At 42.2% G+C, this 19,226-nt stretch overlaps 1 protein-coding gene across 8 annotated transcripts in view; it reads left to right on the forward strand.

Annotated features, from left to right (window-relative positions):
• RREB1 (ras responsive element binding protein 1) overlaps positions 1–19,226 on the forward strand; it is a 152,187-nt gene that overhangs the window by 71,420 nt on the left and 61,541 nt on the right. For 7 of the 8 annotated variants that reach the window (XR_010337523.1, XM_012440314.2, XM_012440311.2 and 4 more), the window contains exons 2-6: positions 1,131–1,249; positions 6,211–6,334; positions 6,971–7,183; positions 12,486–12,575; positions 14,663–14,826. Coding sequence is in view for 7 of the 8 variants with exons in the window: in XM_012440314.2 (XP_012295737.2) it covers positions 7,013–7,183; positions 12,486–12,575; positions 14,663–14,826 (425 nt within the window). In the remaining variant the exon portion in view is untranslated. The remainder of the gene's footprint in view (positions 1–1,130; positions 1,250–6,210; positions 6,335–6,970; positions 7,184–12,485; positions 12,576–14,662; positions 14,827–19,226) is intronic. The other variant, XM_012440317.2, reaches the window with a different exon arrangement.

The raw sequence follows: 19,226 nt of genomic DNA on the forward strand, positions 1-19,226 counted from the left end.
GTGAGAAAATATGCCAAGCAGTTGTTTCTCTGTAGGTGTTGTCTCTGTGGGGTTTATTTTACCTCTGAGTTTTCTCCCAGTTTTGTGCTCTTTACTTTAGCTGAGGGAAGCTGTGCTGAAAGCCAGAGAATGTGGCTACATGGTGTAGCTCCAGGAAATGCTGCATTCCAGTTTTCTCCCAGCACAGGGCTTTGAAGCCCTTGACACTTCAGAGCAGACTTGCTCAAACTTTTGAAGGGCATGTGTAATTTGAGACATTTTCTGCATCTTCCTACAGAAAGGAAAAAGGTCTGCATTTGGTCGTATTTGACATGTATTACCAACACTTCCTCTTTACACCCAGGCAAGGATGTAATAATCTATCCTTTAAGGCACTGTTTGGTTATATATTTCTTATTCTTACTATTTATTTTTTGAGACAGGGTCTGGCTCTGTTGCTCAGGCTGGAGTGCAACGGTGCAATTTCAGCTTACTCCTGGGCTTACGCCATCCTCCCACCTCAGCTACAGAATAGCTGGGACTACAGGCGCATATCACAACACCCAGCTAATTTTTGCATTTTTTATAGAGACAGTGTTTTCACCTTGTTTCCCACGCTGGTCTTGAACTCATGAACTCAAATGATCTGCCCAGTCATGGCCTCCCCAAGTGCTAGTATTACAGGTGTGAGCCACTGCTAGTAGTATATTTCTTAATTTCTTCAACTATCTTCTTTTTTTCCCTTGTGTTTCTGGTAGCACTAATCGCTGCATTGCTTTTCTCTTCTTGTTAACCTGGCAGTCTGTAGGCATCTGCTGTGAACATGCCATTAGGATGCATGAAGCTCCCCTGGGAGCCAGTGGTCCAAGCCATTCTCACGTGGTGTCTCCCTTGACGTTGTTGGAATTTGCCTGGGGGAGAGGGGTGTTCCTGTCTGTTCAAGGTACACTCAGCTCCAAGCTCTTACTTGGATGTTAATGGGACAACTCTGGATGGAATCAGCCTGGCTCCTGGCAGCTTGCTTGTAATTGCAGGCAAGGGATGAGAAATGTTTTCTAGTCCTTATTTATGACTCCCAGTGGGTGATGTTCAGCAGAGGACCATTTCTGGTCTTAACTCTCTTTTAACATCACCTTTTCTTGTTTTTGTAGGTTGCTGCAACTGTGTGCTCCGGGACTGGTGGCTCTGAGGTGTGACCCTGCCCACATTTGGGCCCAGCCAGGTTCAGCCCCCGAGTAAGGAGGGCAGTTTGATAACACAAAGAAAACAGGTTAGTGAAACGGTTTTGACTCTCAGTGAGTCACAACAATGTTGAATGTGGAGTCTTCCCATGCCCTCCCCACCTCCCTTTTAATTGTCCCCCCACCGAAATTCCAGGTCTTCCTGAGGCTTTGATGCAAAATTGTGTTGAAATTATAACTAGGCCAGGCACGGTGGCTCACGCCTATAATTCCAGCACTTCAGGAGGCCAAGGTGGGCAGATCAGTTGAGGCCAGGAGTTTGAGACCAGCCTGGCCAACAGGGTGAAACCCCATCTCTACTAAAAATACAGAAAATTAGCCAAATGTGCTGGTGCATGCCTGTAGTCCCAGCTACTTGGTAGGCTGAGGCAAGAGAATCGCTGAACCTGGGAGGCAGAGGTTTCAGTGAGCCGAGATCATGCCACTGCACTACATCCTGGGCGAAGGAGCGAAACTGTCTCAAAAAAGAAAAAAAGAAATAAATTATAGCTGTAACTTGTTAGTTCTTGATCTGATGGGTCTGAAATGTGGGATGAGAAAGGGTGCCAAGGGTTTGTCTCAGGAAGCTACACTCTGGACATCTCATTTTTTTTCCTTTTCTCTCCCTCCCCCCAAATCCAGACCATGTGTGTTAAAAACTGGAATACCAGGTTGATCTGCTTGGTAATGTCGATCATATCTTGGGAACTTCACCTGGGTTTCCAGTGGTCTCTGCTTCTAGTTGGAAGGGATTATGTTAGAATAGGGCCAGTGATTTTTATTTTTAATTTAATTTATTATTTTATTTTTTATTTTTTGAGATGGAGTTTCGCTCTTGTTGCCCATGCTGGAATGCAATGTTGCAATCTCAGCTCACCACAACCTCCACCTTCCCGGTTCAAGCAGTTCTTCTGCCTCAGCCTCCCGAGTAGCTGGGATTACAGGCATGCGCCAGCACATTTGGCTAATTTTTTGTATTTTTAGTAGAGATAGGGTTTTGCCATGTTGGCCAGGCTGGTCTCGAACTCCCGATCTCAGATGATCCGCCCGCCTTGTCTTCCCAAAGTCCTGGATTATAGGCGTGAGCCACTGTGCCTCACCTTAATTTAATTATTTTTTAAGAGACAGGGTCTCACTGTGTCACCCAGGCTGGAATGCAGTGTTATGATCATAGCTCACTGCCACCTTGAACTCCTAGGCTCTTGTGATCCTCCTCTCAGCCTCGCAAGTATCTGGGACTATAGATGCATGCCACCACGCCTGACTTTTTTCTTTTCTTTTTTAAATGAGATAGAGTCTTGCTCTGTCACCCAGGCTGTAGTGTAATGGCGCAATCTCAGTTCACTGCAACCTTTACCTCCTGGGTTCAAGCGATTCTCCTTTCTCAGCCTTCCGAGTAGCTGGGATTACAGGCACACACCACCATGCCTGGCTAATTTTTGTATTTATTAGTAGAGACCAGGTTTTGCTATGTTGGCCAGGCTGGTCTTGAAATCCTGACCTTAGGTGATCCACCCGCCTTGGCCTCCCGAAGTGCTGGGATTACAGGCATAAACTACTGTGCCTGGCCCTGGCTGATTTTTATTTTGTATAGATGGGGTCTTGCTGTATTTCCTGGGTTGCTCTCAAATTCCTGACCTCGAGCCATTCTCCCACCTCAGCCTTCCAAAGTGCTGGGATTACAGGTATGAGCTACCACACCTGGCCTTATTTTATCATAATAACATTATTATTAATTATTAATATTGGGGTGATGTCAGGGAAAAGAAATAGCACAGAGGAAAGAATGAAAAGTCTAGGATTGTAAATGTCTAGAAAGAAAAATGTGCTTTAAAGTGTTAGAAATGATCTTATATTCCCTTAGATTGAGTATCGGAGGGTTTAGGTTTGTTAGTTTGGGTTATTGTTCCAGAATTGTCCAGGGTGTCAGTATGGGGTAGACAGGACCACCTAATACTGGCCAGCTTGCTCTGGTTAGATGATCCATGTAGAAGAGCCCACATGTTACGGTGGGTTTTTTCTAACATAGAACAATGAGCTTCATTGTGCCTTGAAACAGCTCTTCCCCTTCTGCCCTGCTCTGTGGTACTGAAGGGAGAACTCAAATAGAAAACATAAGAACAAACTGAAGTACAATCTTGTCACAGCCCAAAGGGCTGGTTGTTGGTTGCTTCTGGAACAGATTGTCAGGGATGAGTCCAATGACTCTTTTCTTTTTTTCAAACAATGTAGCTAGGAGTTTCATTTTATTAATTATACTTTCAGATTAGAGATAAGAGTCTCTATTTTTTTTTTAAATTGATGTTTACTTAAAATTAAAATAGGATAAGGAAGTAAATGTAAGTGATCTTGGTGTCATCCGTGGGTAGTGTCACACTTTATCCCCAAGGAAGAAATACATTTAGCAAATGTTTTCCTGTCCAGACAAAATGGGAAACAACAAGTTTGCAAGGCTTTTCTCCATTTAAAGTGGGATCGCTTTTGCAATTTTCAGCCCTCACACTGGTTAACTGTACTGACTTGCTAGGCTTTCTGTATTTAAGCCACTTAGGTAGTTTGCAAGAATGTGTCTTTGATATTGTGACTGAAAAGAATTCTTACTGGCAGTTTGGCTCTGTTTAGTGAATACATTTTTGTCAGTTTCTTTATTATTTCCCTCCTCTCCACTTTCTTCCCTTATTCAATGGTAGAATTAGAATTTCTTTTTTATAACTTACAATTTTGCATTTAGTCTTAAAGGTGTTTAACGTGTTCCCCGACTTGAGCAAACTCTACCACATTTTTTTTTTTTCTTGACACACATACGCACATGCATTTTGTTGTTGTTTGTTTGTTTGTTTGTTTTTGCTTTTAACATTTGTAATGGGTTCTTGCTGTTTTGCTTAAGCTGTACTTGAATTCCTGAGCTCAAGCAGTCCTTCTGCCTCGGCCACCGAAGTAGCTGGGAGTAGCCCTCTTTTCTACATGTAGTAATACGACAAAAGCAAGATCATCTTCAAATCTCATAGTATAAATTGGTGGAAAGTTTGTAACAATTACCGGAAAGCTAGATTTCTAGTCAGTTATTTTATAATTCTCTGTATATTAAAATTATGAGGGAGAGCTGGGCACGGTGGCTCACGCCTGTAATCCCAGCTCTTTGGGAGGCCCAGGCGGGTGGATCACGAGGTCAAGAGATCAAGACCATCCTGGTCAACATGGTGAAACCTCGTCTCTACTAAAAATACAAAAAATTAGCTGGGCTTGGTGGCGCGCATCTGTAATCCCAGCTACTCAGGAGGCTGAGGCAGGAGAATTGCTTGAACCCAGGAGGCGGAGGTTGCAGTGAGCCAAGATCGCGCCATTGCACTCCAGCCTGGGTAACAAGAGCGAAACTCTGTCTGAAAAAAAAAAAAAAATTATGAGGGATATATATATATATTTAAAAGAATGAGGCGAATTCAGTATTGAAGGTATCCATTTATGAATCAAGTATGTAATTATGTGATCGATTACAAAAATTCTAGGGAACTGATGACTCTCTTTTTAGTAGTCCATTAAGAAAAAAAGTGTTTTTACACACTCATGTATGCACTGTGTGTGTACTTGTTTTTTCCCTATAGAGAAATCGCCTAAAATAAACCTTCAAAGACAGTTAAAAACAGGAAGTTTGAAGCACAGTTCTGTTTTCTTTTTCTTTTAATTTTAAAAAGTCTTTATAAAAGACTTTTTAAACACAGTCTTGCTGTGTTGCCTAGACTGGTCTCGAACTCCTGGGCTCAAGTGATCCTCCCACCTTGGCCTCCAAAGTGCTGAGATTACAGTTGTGAGCAACTGTGTCCAGCCTGAAGCACAATTTTCCATAAATTTAAGGTCTGCTAGCATGGGGAAACATCATGGAAAGATGACAGTATAGAATGTTGTTGTTGTTGTTGTTTTAATTTTGGCTGTAGCTTTCTTCTCTTCATAGAGAAGATGTATGCAAAGAGGCTGGATCCATAGTCTCAAATTGTGTGTTTCTGCAGGTAGTGCTTTTACGTACCAGTTGGAAAACCATTTGATTCACAGCTTCAAAATGTCTATTAACAAGGAAGGCACATTTTGTCTCTTTACAAGACAAGTATTGTCCCTAAGAATCTCTTTGCCCTTTTTGGTAAGAATTTAGGCTGATACTGCGTGTTTGTAGCTGCTCTGGTTGGTACCATTTCTTATGTGCTAGGTCATATCCCCTAAAGTTGGAGGAGGAAGCTACGAGAAATCATATTCTTTCTTGTGTTGTTTCCTACACATTCTCTTTACAGCTGAGATGATGAGCTTGATCTTCAGCTGCTGTTGTGGACTTGCAGAATTTATCAGCACACATTGTGGGATAATAGGATATTAATATCCTAATACCTATGGTAGGGCTTCAGCTATAGAATATCTTCCTAGATAAACTGAGGGAAGCAGTAGACTTCATACCTACTGGCCAGATCTGTAGCCATATAGTTCTAGTTGCAAGGAACACACATGCACATGGCCTGAAGAAGTGAATTGTGACATATCCATGGGCCATAGTTTTCCCTTTGGTCATTCTTTTCACGTTGTCAGGTTTCTTTTGGTTCTGTCCTAAGAGTGTCTCAACTCAGCCTTTAGCAAATGCCTGAACTGTTTTGTCTTTGGTCACTTTTAGGTAGAGGCATGAGATGGATTAAGTGGAGCCTGAGCATCCTTGCAAGGGAGTGAGGCACTGTATGAAAGAAAATTTGATGCATGGGTATACATATGAGCTTCAGAAATTAAAATACTGCAGAGTTCTTTTGGCTGTTGGGAGTATGTGCGGCAGGCAGCACTGCAGGGGTTAAGATCAGTTAAGGTTGAGAAACAGCTACAGAATGTGGTTTTGGAAGAAAGAAAGGCAGACACTGCCTCTCATTTGTGCTCCTTGCATTTTCGTGAATATAGTGGTCTAAGATTACAGCAAATAAACAATTTCAGTTTTGTCTTCACTAAGTGAAAAGATGTTCATTTTGGACCTTTGCTTCCCTTCCAGTGTCAACGAGTGCTACCAGGAGAAGAAGAAAAGAGGTCAACACAGACTCATTTCCTACTCCATGTGGATGATAGCTACAGCAGGGGGACATTTCATAGTCTATCAGTTGGGTCAGAAAATGGAGGTAATCAGCAGTGTGGTGGTGGTAGGGGGGTTCTTCTTCCCATTTTCTAGAGTATGCGACCTGCTTGTTTATATATTTTTTTTAAGAAACAGGCTTTTATATGTCAATTTGAAATTTGTTTGTAATTCTGATAGCATTGGCTTCTCAAATCTCTTATAAAATTCAGGCTCCCCACCAAAGTCACTGTATTACAGCAGTGGAGTTAAATGAAACCTGTGTTTCTCATTACTAGTTTTAGGTCTAGAACATTCCTATAGTAGTAAATGAGTCTAGGTTCTTAGAAGAGTGCTGGTAGGTAGGGTGGCAGCTTTCTGGACCTTGTAATTGTTGGCTTGCCCTTTCCCACTTCTGCCTAACCTCAATTAGGAAAGGTAGAAACCAGCCTCTCATGACATTGAGTCCTGTTGGTAGTGCACACTCAGAAAAAAAGCAAGGTTATTTAGTCCTTAGTATGCCAACACTTTGTTTAGATGAAAGCTTCCATCATTCTGGGCATGAATGTGGCTGTTAACTGGAGAAAGAGAATATTGGATGTTTTTGGCCCGAATTACAATTAGAGTAGCCATGGCCAGCACCCCTGGCAATGACAGAAACCTAAACTTCCCCATGATCACATCAGCAATTTCCGATTTTCAGTTTTATGGCAGAGGCTTCTTAGAAGCTTAAACCCCTGTCCCAATGACGTCAAGTTCGCCTGTTGGCTTGGAAGGTTCAGACCTGTCTTCCATCAACACCATGATGTCGGCGGTCATGAGTGTAGGGAAGGTCACAGAGAATGGCAGGAGCCCCCAGGGCATCAAGTCCCCCTCGAAGCCTCCAGGACCAAATCGGATTGGCAGAAGGAACCAGGTAAGTTGTTTGTACCTGGTGGTGACCTCTGGTGGGTTCAATCCATGAGACATTGGGAGATGTTCCCCAGTTTCCTATGATAAAATCTTAGAAGAATTTGGAATAACACAGACATACCCAGAGGACTTAATCATTTTTCAAGAGCAAAATTTTCACAGCTTATGTTAGTTTCCTTTCATGGAGAAAGTTTTCTTTGCTGTGGTGCCAATGTTGGTGGAAGCGCCCTTATATTTGGCCCCACCGTTGGATTTTAACTCAAGCTTTCTTCATGTGATGGCCGTGGCAGGGAATGTGACTGATTTCTCGACTGTGATGGAGTTTGTTTGCTCATTCACTTACCTGGGTATTTTTCAGTATCTTCAGATTAGGTAGCAAATAAGGACTGCTTGTGCTAGGGCTGTTGTTCAGTTTTCTATCCTTGAAAAGCACCAAATTTGGCTTCAGAGAATTCCACTTAAGATGGTATTTAGTCTTGATTTTTCATTGGATCAGGAGACATGGGAAAGTAAATAGGTGGAATTGGAAAGGGTTAATGCTGCTATAAAAGTTAACGTCTTCTCTATTGGGAAATAAGATGCATCTTTAATGTATATATAAATGAGACACTTTCCAAAAGTTGTTGCTGTCTTGGCAACATATCGTTGAACAGAAGGAAGGTGGCAGAGAGTGAATAATTCTCATTTCATCTCTGGATCCATGTAATATGAATTGACTTCCTTGTGTTTAAAAATTTGGTTTAACTGATTTAATAAGACTGTACTAAATCCTTGGAGAGAAGGCGGTCTTGTGTTTGTTTAGGAACCAGAGATGGATGAGAAAGCAAACCTGCTGGGCTTTTGTGAACTAATTTTCTTTTTTATAAATAATTCTACTGTGGCTGTCCTTATACAGAATTCTCTGAGTATTAATATGATGGTTTTCTATAAATTCTTAGAAATAGAGCCTTAATTAAGGCTTTCAATACAACTTGCCCTCCAAGAAAAGTTGTACCAGCCCCAAACCCTGCCAGCAGTGTGTGGGAAGGTGCATTTCTCCACATCTTGCTCAAGGATGAGAACTTGCCAGAGTTCCATGATGTTTTAGGGTTGGAACATTGATTCCTTTCTCTCTCTTTTTTTCCTTTTCTCCCTGTGCCTCTCTTCCTTTGGGTGCCTGAGAAAATTCTCAGCCTGTATGACTGTGGCCTGAGTCAAGAAGGAGTGCTAGCTCTGGGAAGAAAAGGTTTATTTCCACTTTCATGTGACTGTCCATTCATCCATCTCTCCATCCATCAACCCATTGGACAATATGAACCCGGTTCCTATATCCAGCTAACTACTGTATCAGGTGCCAGGCATTTGGGGAAGAATAAGACAGGCAAGGTTGTCGTCCTCATCCTTCTGCTCTACCAGGAACAAGTGGAGTGACAGGAAGAGCTTTTCCTCGCATATCTCCAAATTGTCCCAAGTCCAGACTTCAGATCAGAGACCATGGTTAGGGCCCTGGAGGATGCCCACAGCATCTCCCATGTTTACGTGCTAACTGGAGGCTGCCTCTTAAGGTGTGAAGAGGCAACTGTGCAGGTGGGACAGGGTCACCTTTCATCCTCCTCCTTTCTACTCCAGGGATCTGGTATCCCGACTTTGCTTTTGAAATGGAGGTCTGGGCCAGAGGTAGTCCGATAAATATAGTTATTAATCTAAAAAAACCAAAACTTAGTGGGGAGAGAGTATGGGGGAGAAGGAAGCATTCTCCTTACCTGTGGACTAGACAGGGAGGGCTGAGAGAGGGAGCCAGGGGAAAGTCCATCTGTGTGAGCTAAGAGTTCCAGGAGAGATTAGCCACAGCCGGATGCTGACAAGGGTGCCAGATTGTTTCATTATGGAATGGTTAGTTATCACATTAGCTGCTAATTTTGTCTTTCATCTCAGGAAGTGTGCTCCTTCCACCAGCATGGCTGCAATAACTGGATTCAAAATTCTCCATTAGGGTGCTGGGCATGATGGCATGTCTGTAATCCCTGTTACTTGGGAGGCTGAGGTGGGAGGATCACTTGAGCCCAGGGGTTCAAGACCAGCCTGAGCAATATAATGAGACCCCTCATGTCCTATAAAAAACAAAAACAAAATTCTCCAGTAGGGCCTCTCTTCCAATATCACGGTGCTCTCTTTTCTATTAGGTTCATTTTATTATTATCTTTTAAAATAGAGACAGGGTCTTTATTTGTCACTAGAGCTTGGTTGATTCCTAATTTCATAAACTATACAGCTAATCTGTGTAAGCTGTCTTAATTACTGTGATATCTGGCTTTGTTTTTTTTTTAAATTATAAAAAAACTTTTTGTAGAGATGAAGATTCACTATATTTCCCAGGCTGGTGTCAAATTCCTGGGCTCAAGCGATCCTCCCACCTCAGCCTCTTAAAGTGCTGGGATTATAGGCGTGAGCCACCACTCCTCCTGGCCTGGTTCATTTTAAAAGATTACATCTGGGTCTGTAGACCTTCTCTCAGATACCTTGGATTTTATAGACCTGTATGATGGTCTTAGCACACTGCTGCCAGCCTCAGAGAAGATTTGGGTGTCAGTTCATGATTCACCCCATAATCAACACCAGTCAGCCCCACCAGCTGCACAGTGTGCCTGCTGTCTATTGCAAGGTGAATGCAAGATGATTTTTAAAAAAATTTGTTTCCCTGTGGCTGGTCACTTGGAGGCTTGGTGATTTTCTTTTTTTTTTTTTTTAACATGTATTACATTCTGCTGGTGACTTAAAAAATGTTATGTATATAAAATTACCTATCTACTAATTTGACAACAATACCCCCGAGATTGAACTTGTCCCCAACTTTTGGCCTGGCTGTGAGACATCCATCCTTCTTAGACCAAGTGTTCTTATTTTGTTGCTGTGGCTTTTGTTTCTCCCGACCGCCACCCTCATCCCCATGGGGGTCCTTGGCCAGCTCTACTCCGACTGCAGCCGTAGAACTGGGCTGAAAAAGTGTGACATCCCCTCCCCCCATTATACCTCAGAAACAACTATTAGTATGATGAATAAGTAAGACTGGGAATTTTTTTTTTTTCCACTCTCTAGGATGTTCATCTTTTGTAGAATCCATATCCTTAATTCTTTTTGAAAGTGAGAAAATGTGGAGCATGCCTAGTTCCCAGACCCAATTCCATAGATTAGAAAAAAGTTCTGGCCGGGCACCGTGGCTCATGCCTGTAATCCCAGAACTTTGAGAGGCCAAGGTGGGTGGATCACCTGAGGTCGGAAGTTTGAGACCACCCTGGCTAACATGGCAAAACCCCATCTCTACAGGTGTGGTGGCATATACCTGTAGTCCCAGCTACTCGGGAGATTGAGGCAGGAGAATGACTTGAACCTGGATAGCGGAGGTTGCAGTGAGCCAAGATTGTGCCACTGCACTGCAGCCTGGGCAACAGTGAGACTCCGTTTTTGTTTTTGTTTTTTAAAGTTCCTATTGCTCAGAATGAGACTTGTTTATCTTTGAAGAGGAGCTAGAGAGAAGGTGGCTGTGAGCTAGACATCATCATGCCTTCATTCCACCCATCTGGTTTATGGTGCCATTTGTTTTTATAGTCTTCAGGGTGACTTTTATTTTCATCATCTCTCATATGCAACCACAAGAATGTTTTCTTTCTGTGCCTTGGGGTTCATCCTTCTTTTGGTCAGACTTTATATAGCATAGTGGTTTAGAGCATGGGCTGTGGAACAGCTGGCCTGGGTTTTAATGCTGTGCCTGCCACTTAATAGTTCTCTGACTTGGGGCAGGTTACTTGTCTCTCTGTACCCCAGTTTCTTCATCCAGAAAATGGGATCGATAATAGTGCTCGTTTCTTAGTGGTTGTGAAAAAACCCTGACAGTTCTGTATACAGAGTTAGCACATAGTAAGTGCTCAATAATTGGTGTTATGTTTGCAAGGAGCAGAAACTCATTCAAATGAATAAAAGTAAAAAGTGATCTATTGAAAGATGCCTGAGGACAGGAAATGACCCAGAGCCTAGACAGAGCATCCCGTCCTAGGGACAATGCCCTCCATCCTGTTGGTTTAGCCCTGACATCTTCCACACTACTTTCTCCTGGCTTGGGCTTGCCAAGGTGCAAGCCTTCTTCGGTTTGGCCCCACCTCTCCATGAACTTCCAATTCAAGTGCTCATAATCACCCAACTTAGTAACGTAGCCATCCTCAAACCTGGGCACATATCACTATCATCTGGGGAGCTTGTGAGACAAACAGATTTCTGGAGTTCCACTCCCCCAACCCCAGTCCCCCAGTGACTGATGTAGCATGTCAAGAATCTGGTTAAATGCATAGAAAAAGCCCCCCAGGTGATTCTGCTGATCTTCAGAAATATCTGAGTATCCCAACTCCAAATTCCTGAGAGAGGTATCCAAGCCTAGGTCCAGTTAGTTTTGGGTATGGAGTCAGGAACCGTGTTGCTTAGGGACTGTGAGGGTGAGGAGTCAATGATGCACACAGCCTAGAAGTCTACATCAATTATTTAGAAAGAGGATCTGTAGCATAGGATTAGTGAATGACATTGGCTTTTCCTTAAAAAGGCAAAACATACTGCTTGACCTGTGCGTTCTGAGGGAACATGAAAGGAGCCCCCTCACCAAGTAGTGAGTTGGTTCTTTTGTTACCTTCTGTGGAAATCTTTAGCTTGGGTTGGCATTCCTATCAAAGTTGTCATGATGAGGACAGCAGTCTTCTCGGAGTGATGTATAGATTATTTATGAGCAGTGTTAAGCAGATGCAGCAGTGGGTAGAGGAATCACAGTATGCCCACTGGGTGCACAGCTTGGCACTGAGGGCTTCCCTCTTGGTAGGGTGGGCTTTTTTGGTGAGAATCTTATTATCTCTCATGTGTTCTTGGAGGCCCTGAAACCTGATGGAAAATAGTGCCTGGAACCCAGGTTGGACTTGGGGAGAAATGTATTCCTTTCTAGCTCTTCTGTGAGTGGATGCTTAATTATTTGCCATCACAGATGATTAAGCGGTATCTGTAATTAGAATGCTAGTATTTATTGAGCACTTACTATAATCTCAGCACTGTTCTAGTGCTTTGCATGTGTTAATTTAACCTGCATCACAGCATGGTGTGGTAGGTGCTACTGTTCTTCCCATCTTTCAGATGAGGAAACTGAGGCAGACAGGATGGTGACTTGCACAAGCTCATACCTGGGCAGGTTCTGGAGCCCATGCTCTCAGCTACATAGACACAAGTGGTTATTAAGAAAGAAAAGGCACTTGTTGACTGTAATTTGAAATATATCTTCCCTTTTAATCTCTGTTTAGGAAACGAAAGAGGAGAAGTCTTCCTATAACTGCCCCCTATGTGAGAAGATTTGCACTACCCAGCACCAGCTGACCATGCACATTCGCCAGGTAGGCTACCGCTTTTCTATTTTAATTTTTTTTTTTTTTAGTAAAGTGCAATAGTGAGAAGAGGGGAAAGAGTAGAACAAGGAGTTAAACACTCACAGTGAGCGATCAATTGAGATAACTCACTACCTTCAGACCAGCCTATTTTTGTTTGTTTGTTGAGATGGAGTCTCACTCTGTCACCCGGGCTGGAGTGCAGTGGCATGATCTCAGCTCACCGCAACCTCCGCCTCCTGGGTTCAAGCAGTTCTTCTGCCTCACCCTCCTGAGTAGCTGGGATTACAGGAATGCACCACCACGCTCGGCTAATTTTTTTGTATTTTTAGTAAAGACGGGGTTTCCCCATATTGGCCAGGCTGGTCTTGAACTCCTGACCTTGTGATCCACCTGCCTCAGCCTCCCAAAGTGCTAGGATTACAGGCATGAGCCACTGCACCCAGCCGGACCAGCCTCTTTTTTATTTAAATTATTCTTCCTTAAGCAGCGGGCAGGGTAATTGGGTTTTTGTTTTTTGCTTTTTGTTTGTTGTTTTTTTGTTTTTTGTTTTTTTTTTTTTTTGAGATGGAACTTTGCTCTTGTTGCCTAGGCTGGAGTGCAATGGCATGATTTCAGCTCACCACAACCTCTGCCTCCCAGGTTCAAGTGATTCTCCTGCCTCAGCCTCCTGAGTAGCCAGGATTGCAGGCATGAGCCACCAAGCCTGACTAATTTTGTATTTTTAGTAGAGACGCGGTTTCTCCATGTTGGTCGGGCTGGTCTTGAACTCCTGACCTCAGGTGATCTGCCCACCTTGGCCTCCCAAAGTTCTGGGATTATAGGTGTGAGCCACTGCACCCAGCTGGTAATTAGATTTTAATGGACTAGTTGTAGCTGTGCCTAATTTAAATTTAGTATTTTAAATAATTTTGGGGGGTGGTTATGAAATGATTTTTGTGTATGTGTATTCCTGTGACAAAGTCTTAGGTCGACACAGAATTCCCTTTTGGCTAGGTGTGGTGGCTCACATCTGTAATCCCAACACTTTGGGAGGCCAAGACGGGCAGATCATTTGAGTCAGGAGTTTGAGACCAGCCTGGTCAACCCGTCTCTACCAAAAATACAAAAATTAGCCAGACATAGTGGCATGTGCCTGTAATCACAGTTACTCTGGAGGCTGAGGCAGGAGAATCACTTGAACCTGGGAGCAGGTTGCAGTGAACCGAGATCACGCCACTGCACTCCAGCCTAAGTGACAGACTGGGACGCTGTCTCAAAATAAATAAATAAAATAAAATCCACTTTTAAATTTGAACAAACATCGAGTTAAAGGACCTTTCATTATATGTTGCTTGTTGGTCTGAATCAAATTCCTTACAACACAATGAGATCATAGCTGCAACCCTCTTCCTTATATTAGTGTAAATGTACATCACACAGCAGGAAATCTACTTGGCTTGGGGTCTTTTTTTGCTTTTCTCCTTTATCATGGTATTTATCCTTCTCCTTCTTCTGCTTTGTCCAATTCATGACAAAATATTGATGAGTATATAACAGTGAAGGATTGATGACCCTGTAAAATCATAACATAGCACTGAATAACATCGAGTCACTAAAGTAACTTGGTTTTGGATAGAAATGTTCATTTTTACTGTCTTTCAGAGGCTGAAACTCTCTGCCCTGTGCAGGTTTCAGTTCTCTCTCTGACGGCAGGCCTGAGTCATCAAATCTGAAGAAGGGACATTGACTCTCAATGTGAGGACGTATTTGCTTCACTGTTGAGAGTCCATTTGCTCATAGGAGTTTATATTTGTGGTCAGTGAATCAGTATGTAGTTGAAAAAAAGACCTGGGAAGCCTCCACTTCTTTCTGAGCCTTTCAATAGAAGTAGTTTTCAGAACAGAACATGGGAATGGAAGATGATGATACAAAATATTTATTGGCTTGCTTTCCTGATAAATTTTGCCCCTTCAGGAAGATACTTAAAATGAAACAGAAACACACAGCCAAGAAAGTTCATTGGTTTTTTAATAAAGCTCTAGATCCGCATTTCCTAAGAGCTGAGCTTTTGACGAATTTTCTTAAGTGACCGCTGTGATCATTGCTTTCTGCAGCACAACACAGACACTGGAGGAGCTGACCACTCATGTAGCATCTGCGGAAAGTCACTGAGCTCGGCCAGCTCCCTCGATCGCCACATGCTGGTGCACTCTGGCGAGAGGCCATACAAGTGCACAGTGTGCGGCCAGTCATTTACCACCAATGGGAACATGCACAGGTGGGTGAGGGTGCCCTTTGCTTGGGGAGCTAGCTGGTACCTGGAGGTTGGGAGGCAGGACAGTGGCCTCTGAGCCTTCAGAAGACTTGCCTAAATATACAGAGAGTTCTGGAGTTCTGTCCATTGTATGGAAAAACCAGAGATGCACAGTATCTCTGGAGTGTTAGAGGTGTTGGATCACGGGAAATGGAAGTACTCTGGTAAGGCCTGTGGCCCTTGAGAGTTCTTCAGGATGAAACACAGATTCATTTCCCCTATGCCAACTGGAGTTTGTTTGTTTGGGTGCTAGAAGTGGGCAGATTATCACATTTAAAAGAAGAACCCTCCAAGAGTAGCATCCATGTAGCCCTGCCATTTAAAAAATGCTTGCATATGCCTACCAGATTCCTCACAGATCTTTCCATTGCAAAAAAAAAAAAAAAAAAGTCTGGGAACTTTCAGTAGTTAAGTGGCCTCATCCTGGAGCTTCAGGATAAGTTAGGATAAAATGAAGAAAAGGAAAATCTGATAAACATCAGGACATTACTTCTTTTTTTTTTTTTTTTTGAGACAGAGTTTTGCTCTTGTTACCCAGCTGGAGTGCAATAGCGCGATCTCGGCTCACCGCAACCTCCGCCTCCTGGGTTCAGGCAATTCTCCTGCCTCAGCCTCCCGAGAAGCTGGGACTACAGGCGTGCACCACCATGCCCAGCTAATTTTTGTATTTTTTAGTAGAGACAAGGTTTCACCTTGTTGACCAGGATGGTCTCGATCTCTTGACCTCGTGATCCACCCGTCTCGGCCTCCCAAAGTGCTGGGATTATAGGCGTGAGCCACTGCGCCCGGCCAGGACATTACTTCTTGAGAGAGAAAGATGCTCACTCGAGTGGGAGACAGCAAAGTGGTAGACATACTAAAATTGTGTTGGGTGAACCTATGGAAAACAGAGTTTATAGGCTGATCATACATGTTTTGAGGGGTCTACTTTTCTGTGTTCCTGTCCAGTCCTTATTCTGCTTGCTTTTAAAAAAGTTGAATCACATTTCTTACATGTTTATTTCAGAAGAAAACTTTATGTAACTATTATAAAATTGATATGCTAGTTATATTTGGTTACATAAACACTAAAATGAGATGGCCCAGTTTATTACACGTACACTTGGGACATACTGATATTGTGGTTAAGTTTCTTGATTTGGGAACTAGGTACCTGAATTCAAGTCTCAACTGCTACCTGTAAATTTTCTATCTTGAAGCAAGTTACTTAACTCTTTGTAACCCAGTTTTCTCATATTTAAAATGAGATTTTTGTTTGTTTTATTATTTTCTTTCATGCTATTTTGACCCCCCAAAAACGAGATGTTTAATTGTATCTACTTCATTGGATAAAGATGAGGATTAGCTGATAACTAACTAAACTTAGTGACATAGTTCCTGGCACAAAGTAAGAACTCAGTGTTATTTATTATTATTTGCATTTCTAAGTAATGCTGCAATAATTTAAAGCCTGTGAATATCTCAGTCTAAACTCTTAAAAGTGAGGTATAGTATGACTTCATGAAAAGTGTGAATATTTTAGGAATTTACAAAGTGTTTTGCTTTTTTATTTTATCATAAATTTCAGTCCTGATGGGTTATTCTCTTTGCCCCCATCTTCTCCTGGGAGTGTTTTTGGGTGCAAAGGAATTGAGTAGTGTCACTACTTTACAATTATATTTCAGATTTTAGCTATTTATTTATTTATTCTTTTTATTGAAATGGAGTTGCTCTGTCGCCCAGGCTGGAGTGCAATGGCATGATCTCGGCTCACTGCAACCTCCACCTTCCGGGTTCAGGCGATTCTCCTGCCTCAGCCTCCCGAGAAGCTGGGACTACAGACATGTGCCAGCACATCCAGCTAATTTTTGTATTTTTAGTAGAGACAGGGTTTCACTTGGCTGGGCTGGTCTCAAACTCCTGACCTCGTGATCCGCCCACCTTGGCCTCCCAAAGTACTGGGATTACAGGCATGAGCCACCCCACCTGGCAGCTTTTTTTTTTTCCCACCATGTTGGCTTGTTGGTATCATTTATTTTTACCTTCTGTTTAGTTCTGCCCGTGCCCTCCCTCCCCCGCATTAAGTCCTTTGTCCTTTACATATTTGCCCTTCTCAGAATCTGCTCCTAGAGGTATTGCTTATTCCCCTCTTGGGTGGTTCCCTCACTTTTTCCTACTGAGCCCCTGCTTAGTGAAACTCCCCATGGGCCAGCTCCAGGTTGGCAGTGGCAGTGGGCACATTGGTGAGGAGGATCCTCCTAGTAACGTTTTGGCCCTGACCACTCACCGCTGTGATCTTCCATGAGACATCTCTTGATGGTAGGCCCAGTCACTCCTGATTCAGGAAATTTCCATTTTGAGACATGATTGAGATAAACACAGCTATAAAAGACATAGTTCTTGTCTTCCACAATAACCTGTGTGGCTATGTGTTTTACAAATAATCACTGCTGAAGCTATGGTGCTCTGGGTGTCGTGCCTGTATTACATGAATATATGTCTGTATTCATGTACTTCTTTTCATCTTACAGTATAATTCATAAATCATACCTTATACCATGTAAAGTGTACACTTCAGTGGGCTTCAGTTTCCCCTTTATTGTCAAATAATAGTTCACTGTATGGATATGATACCACATTTTACTTATCCCTTCATTAGTTGATGGACATTTGGATTATTTCAACTTTTTGGTTATTATGAACAAAGCTGCTATCAACATTGTTGTACAACTTTTTGTCTGGGCCTATGTTTTTATTTTTCTTGGTAGACACTTAGGAATGCAATTGCTGGGTCATATGGTAAATTCGTATTTAAGTCTAGGAATTGACAAACTGTTCAGAGTTCCAATTTGGGGGTATTGCCATCATAACAATATAACTCTTTGGATCCATGAACATGGGATGTTTTTCAATTTGTTAAGTCTTAGTGAATTTCTTTCAACATCTCATAGTTTTCAGAGTACAAGTTTTGTATCTATTAAATTTATTCTTAAGTATTTGATTATTTTTGGGGCTATTATAAGTAGAGTTGTTTTTTAATTTAATTTTTCAATTGTTCATTGAAATAGTGTATTGATATACAGTTAAAATTTATATATTGATTTTGTTTCCTCCAGCCTTACTGACCTTATTTATTCATTCTAGTAGTTACTTAATGGATTTCTTAAGTCATTCTAATATCATGTCTGTATTCATTTTCTTGCCTACTTGGTCTGGCTAGAAACTGCAATACAATTTCAAATAGAAGTGAAGGGAATGAACATCTTTTCTTGTTTGTGATCTTAAAGAGAAGGCATTCAGTCTTTCCCCATTAAATATCATGTAGTTGTGGGTTTTTTAAATAAATGCCCCTTACCAGTTTGAGAATGTTTCTTTCTTTTCCTAGTTTTTTGAGTGTGTATGTGTGGTTTTTTTTAAAATCATGAAAAGGTGTTGGATTTTGTCAGATGATTTTTTTGCATCTATGGTTGGGTTGTTTTTGTCCTTTTTTCTATTTTTTTTGTTGTTTTTCATTTGTTTTTTTGAGATAGAGTCTCTCTCTCTCACTCAGGCTGGATTACAGTGGTGTGATCTTCACTCACTGCAGCCTCCACCTCTGTAGCTGGGACTACAGGTGTGCACCACCACGCCCAGCTAATTTTTGTATTTTTAGTAGAGACAGGGTTTTGCCATGTCGGCCAGGATGGTCTCAAACTCCTGACTTCAGGTAATCTACCCTTCTCAGCCTCCCAAAATGCTGGGATTACAGGCATAAGCCACCCTGCCCGGCCTATTCTATTCTATTGTGGATGTTAAACTACCCTTTTTCCTAGGATATAATCATTTTCATGTTCATGGATTTGTTTTGTGAGTATTTTGTTAAAGATTTTTAAATCTATATTCCTAAGAGATACTGGTCTGTGGCTTTTTTTTTTTTTTCTTGTTATGTCTTTGGTTTTTGTATCAGAAAAATATAGCCTTATAGAATGAGCTGGGAAGCATTACCGCTTGTTTTTTGAAAATGTTTGTGGTGAGTTGGTATTAATTCTTCTTTAAATGTTTGGTGGAATTCACTAGTGAAGCCATCCGAGCTTACTAATTTATTTGGCTGTTACAGGTCTGTTCAGATTTTGTTTCTTTTCTTTTTTTTTTTTTTTGAGACGAAGTCTTGCTCTGTCACCCCGGCTGGAGTGCAGTGGTGCAGTCTCGGCAGTAGCACGATCTCGGTTCTCTGCAACCTTGGCCTCCTGGGTTCAAGCAATTCTCTTGCCTCAGCCTCCCAAGTAGCTGGAATTACAGGTGCAAGCCATCACACCGGGCTAATTTTTGTATTTTTAATAGAGATGGTGTTTTACCATGTTGGCCAGGCTGGTTTCAAACTCCTGACCTCATGTGATCCTCCTGCC

This window comes from Aotus nancymaae, unplaced genomic scaffold (assembly GCF_030222135.1).
Source record: "Aotus nancymaae isolate 86718 unplaced genomic scaffold, 86718_ANA_hifiasm-v0.15.2.pri h1tg000051l, whole genome shotgun sequence".
NCBI classification, from domain to species: domain Eukaryota; kingdom Metazoa; phylum Chordata; class Mammalia; order Primates; family Aotidae; genus Aotus; species Aotus nancymaae.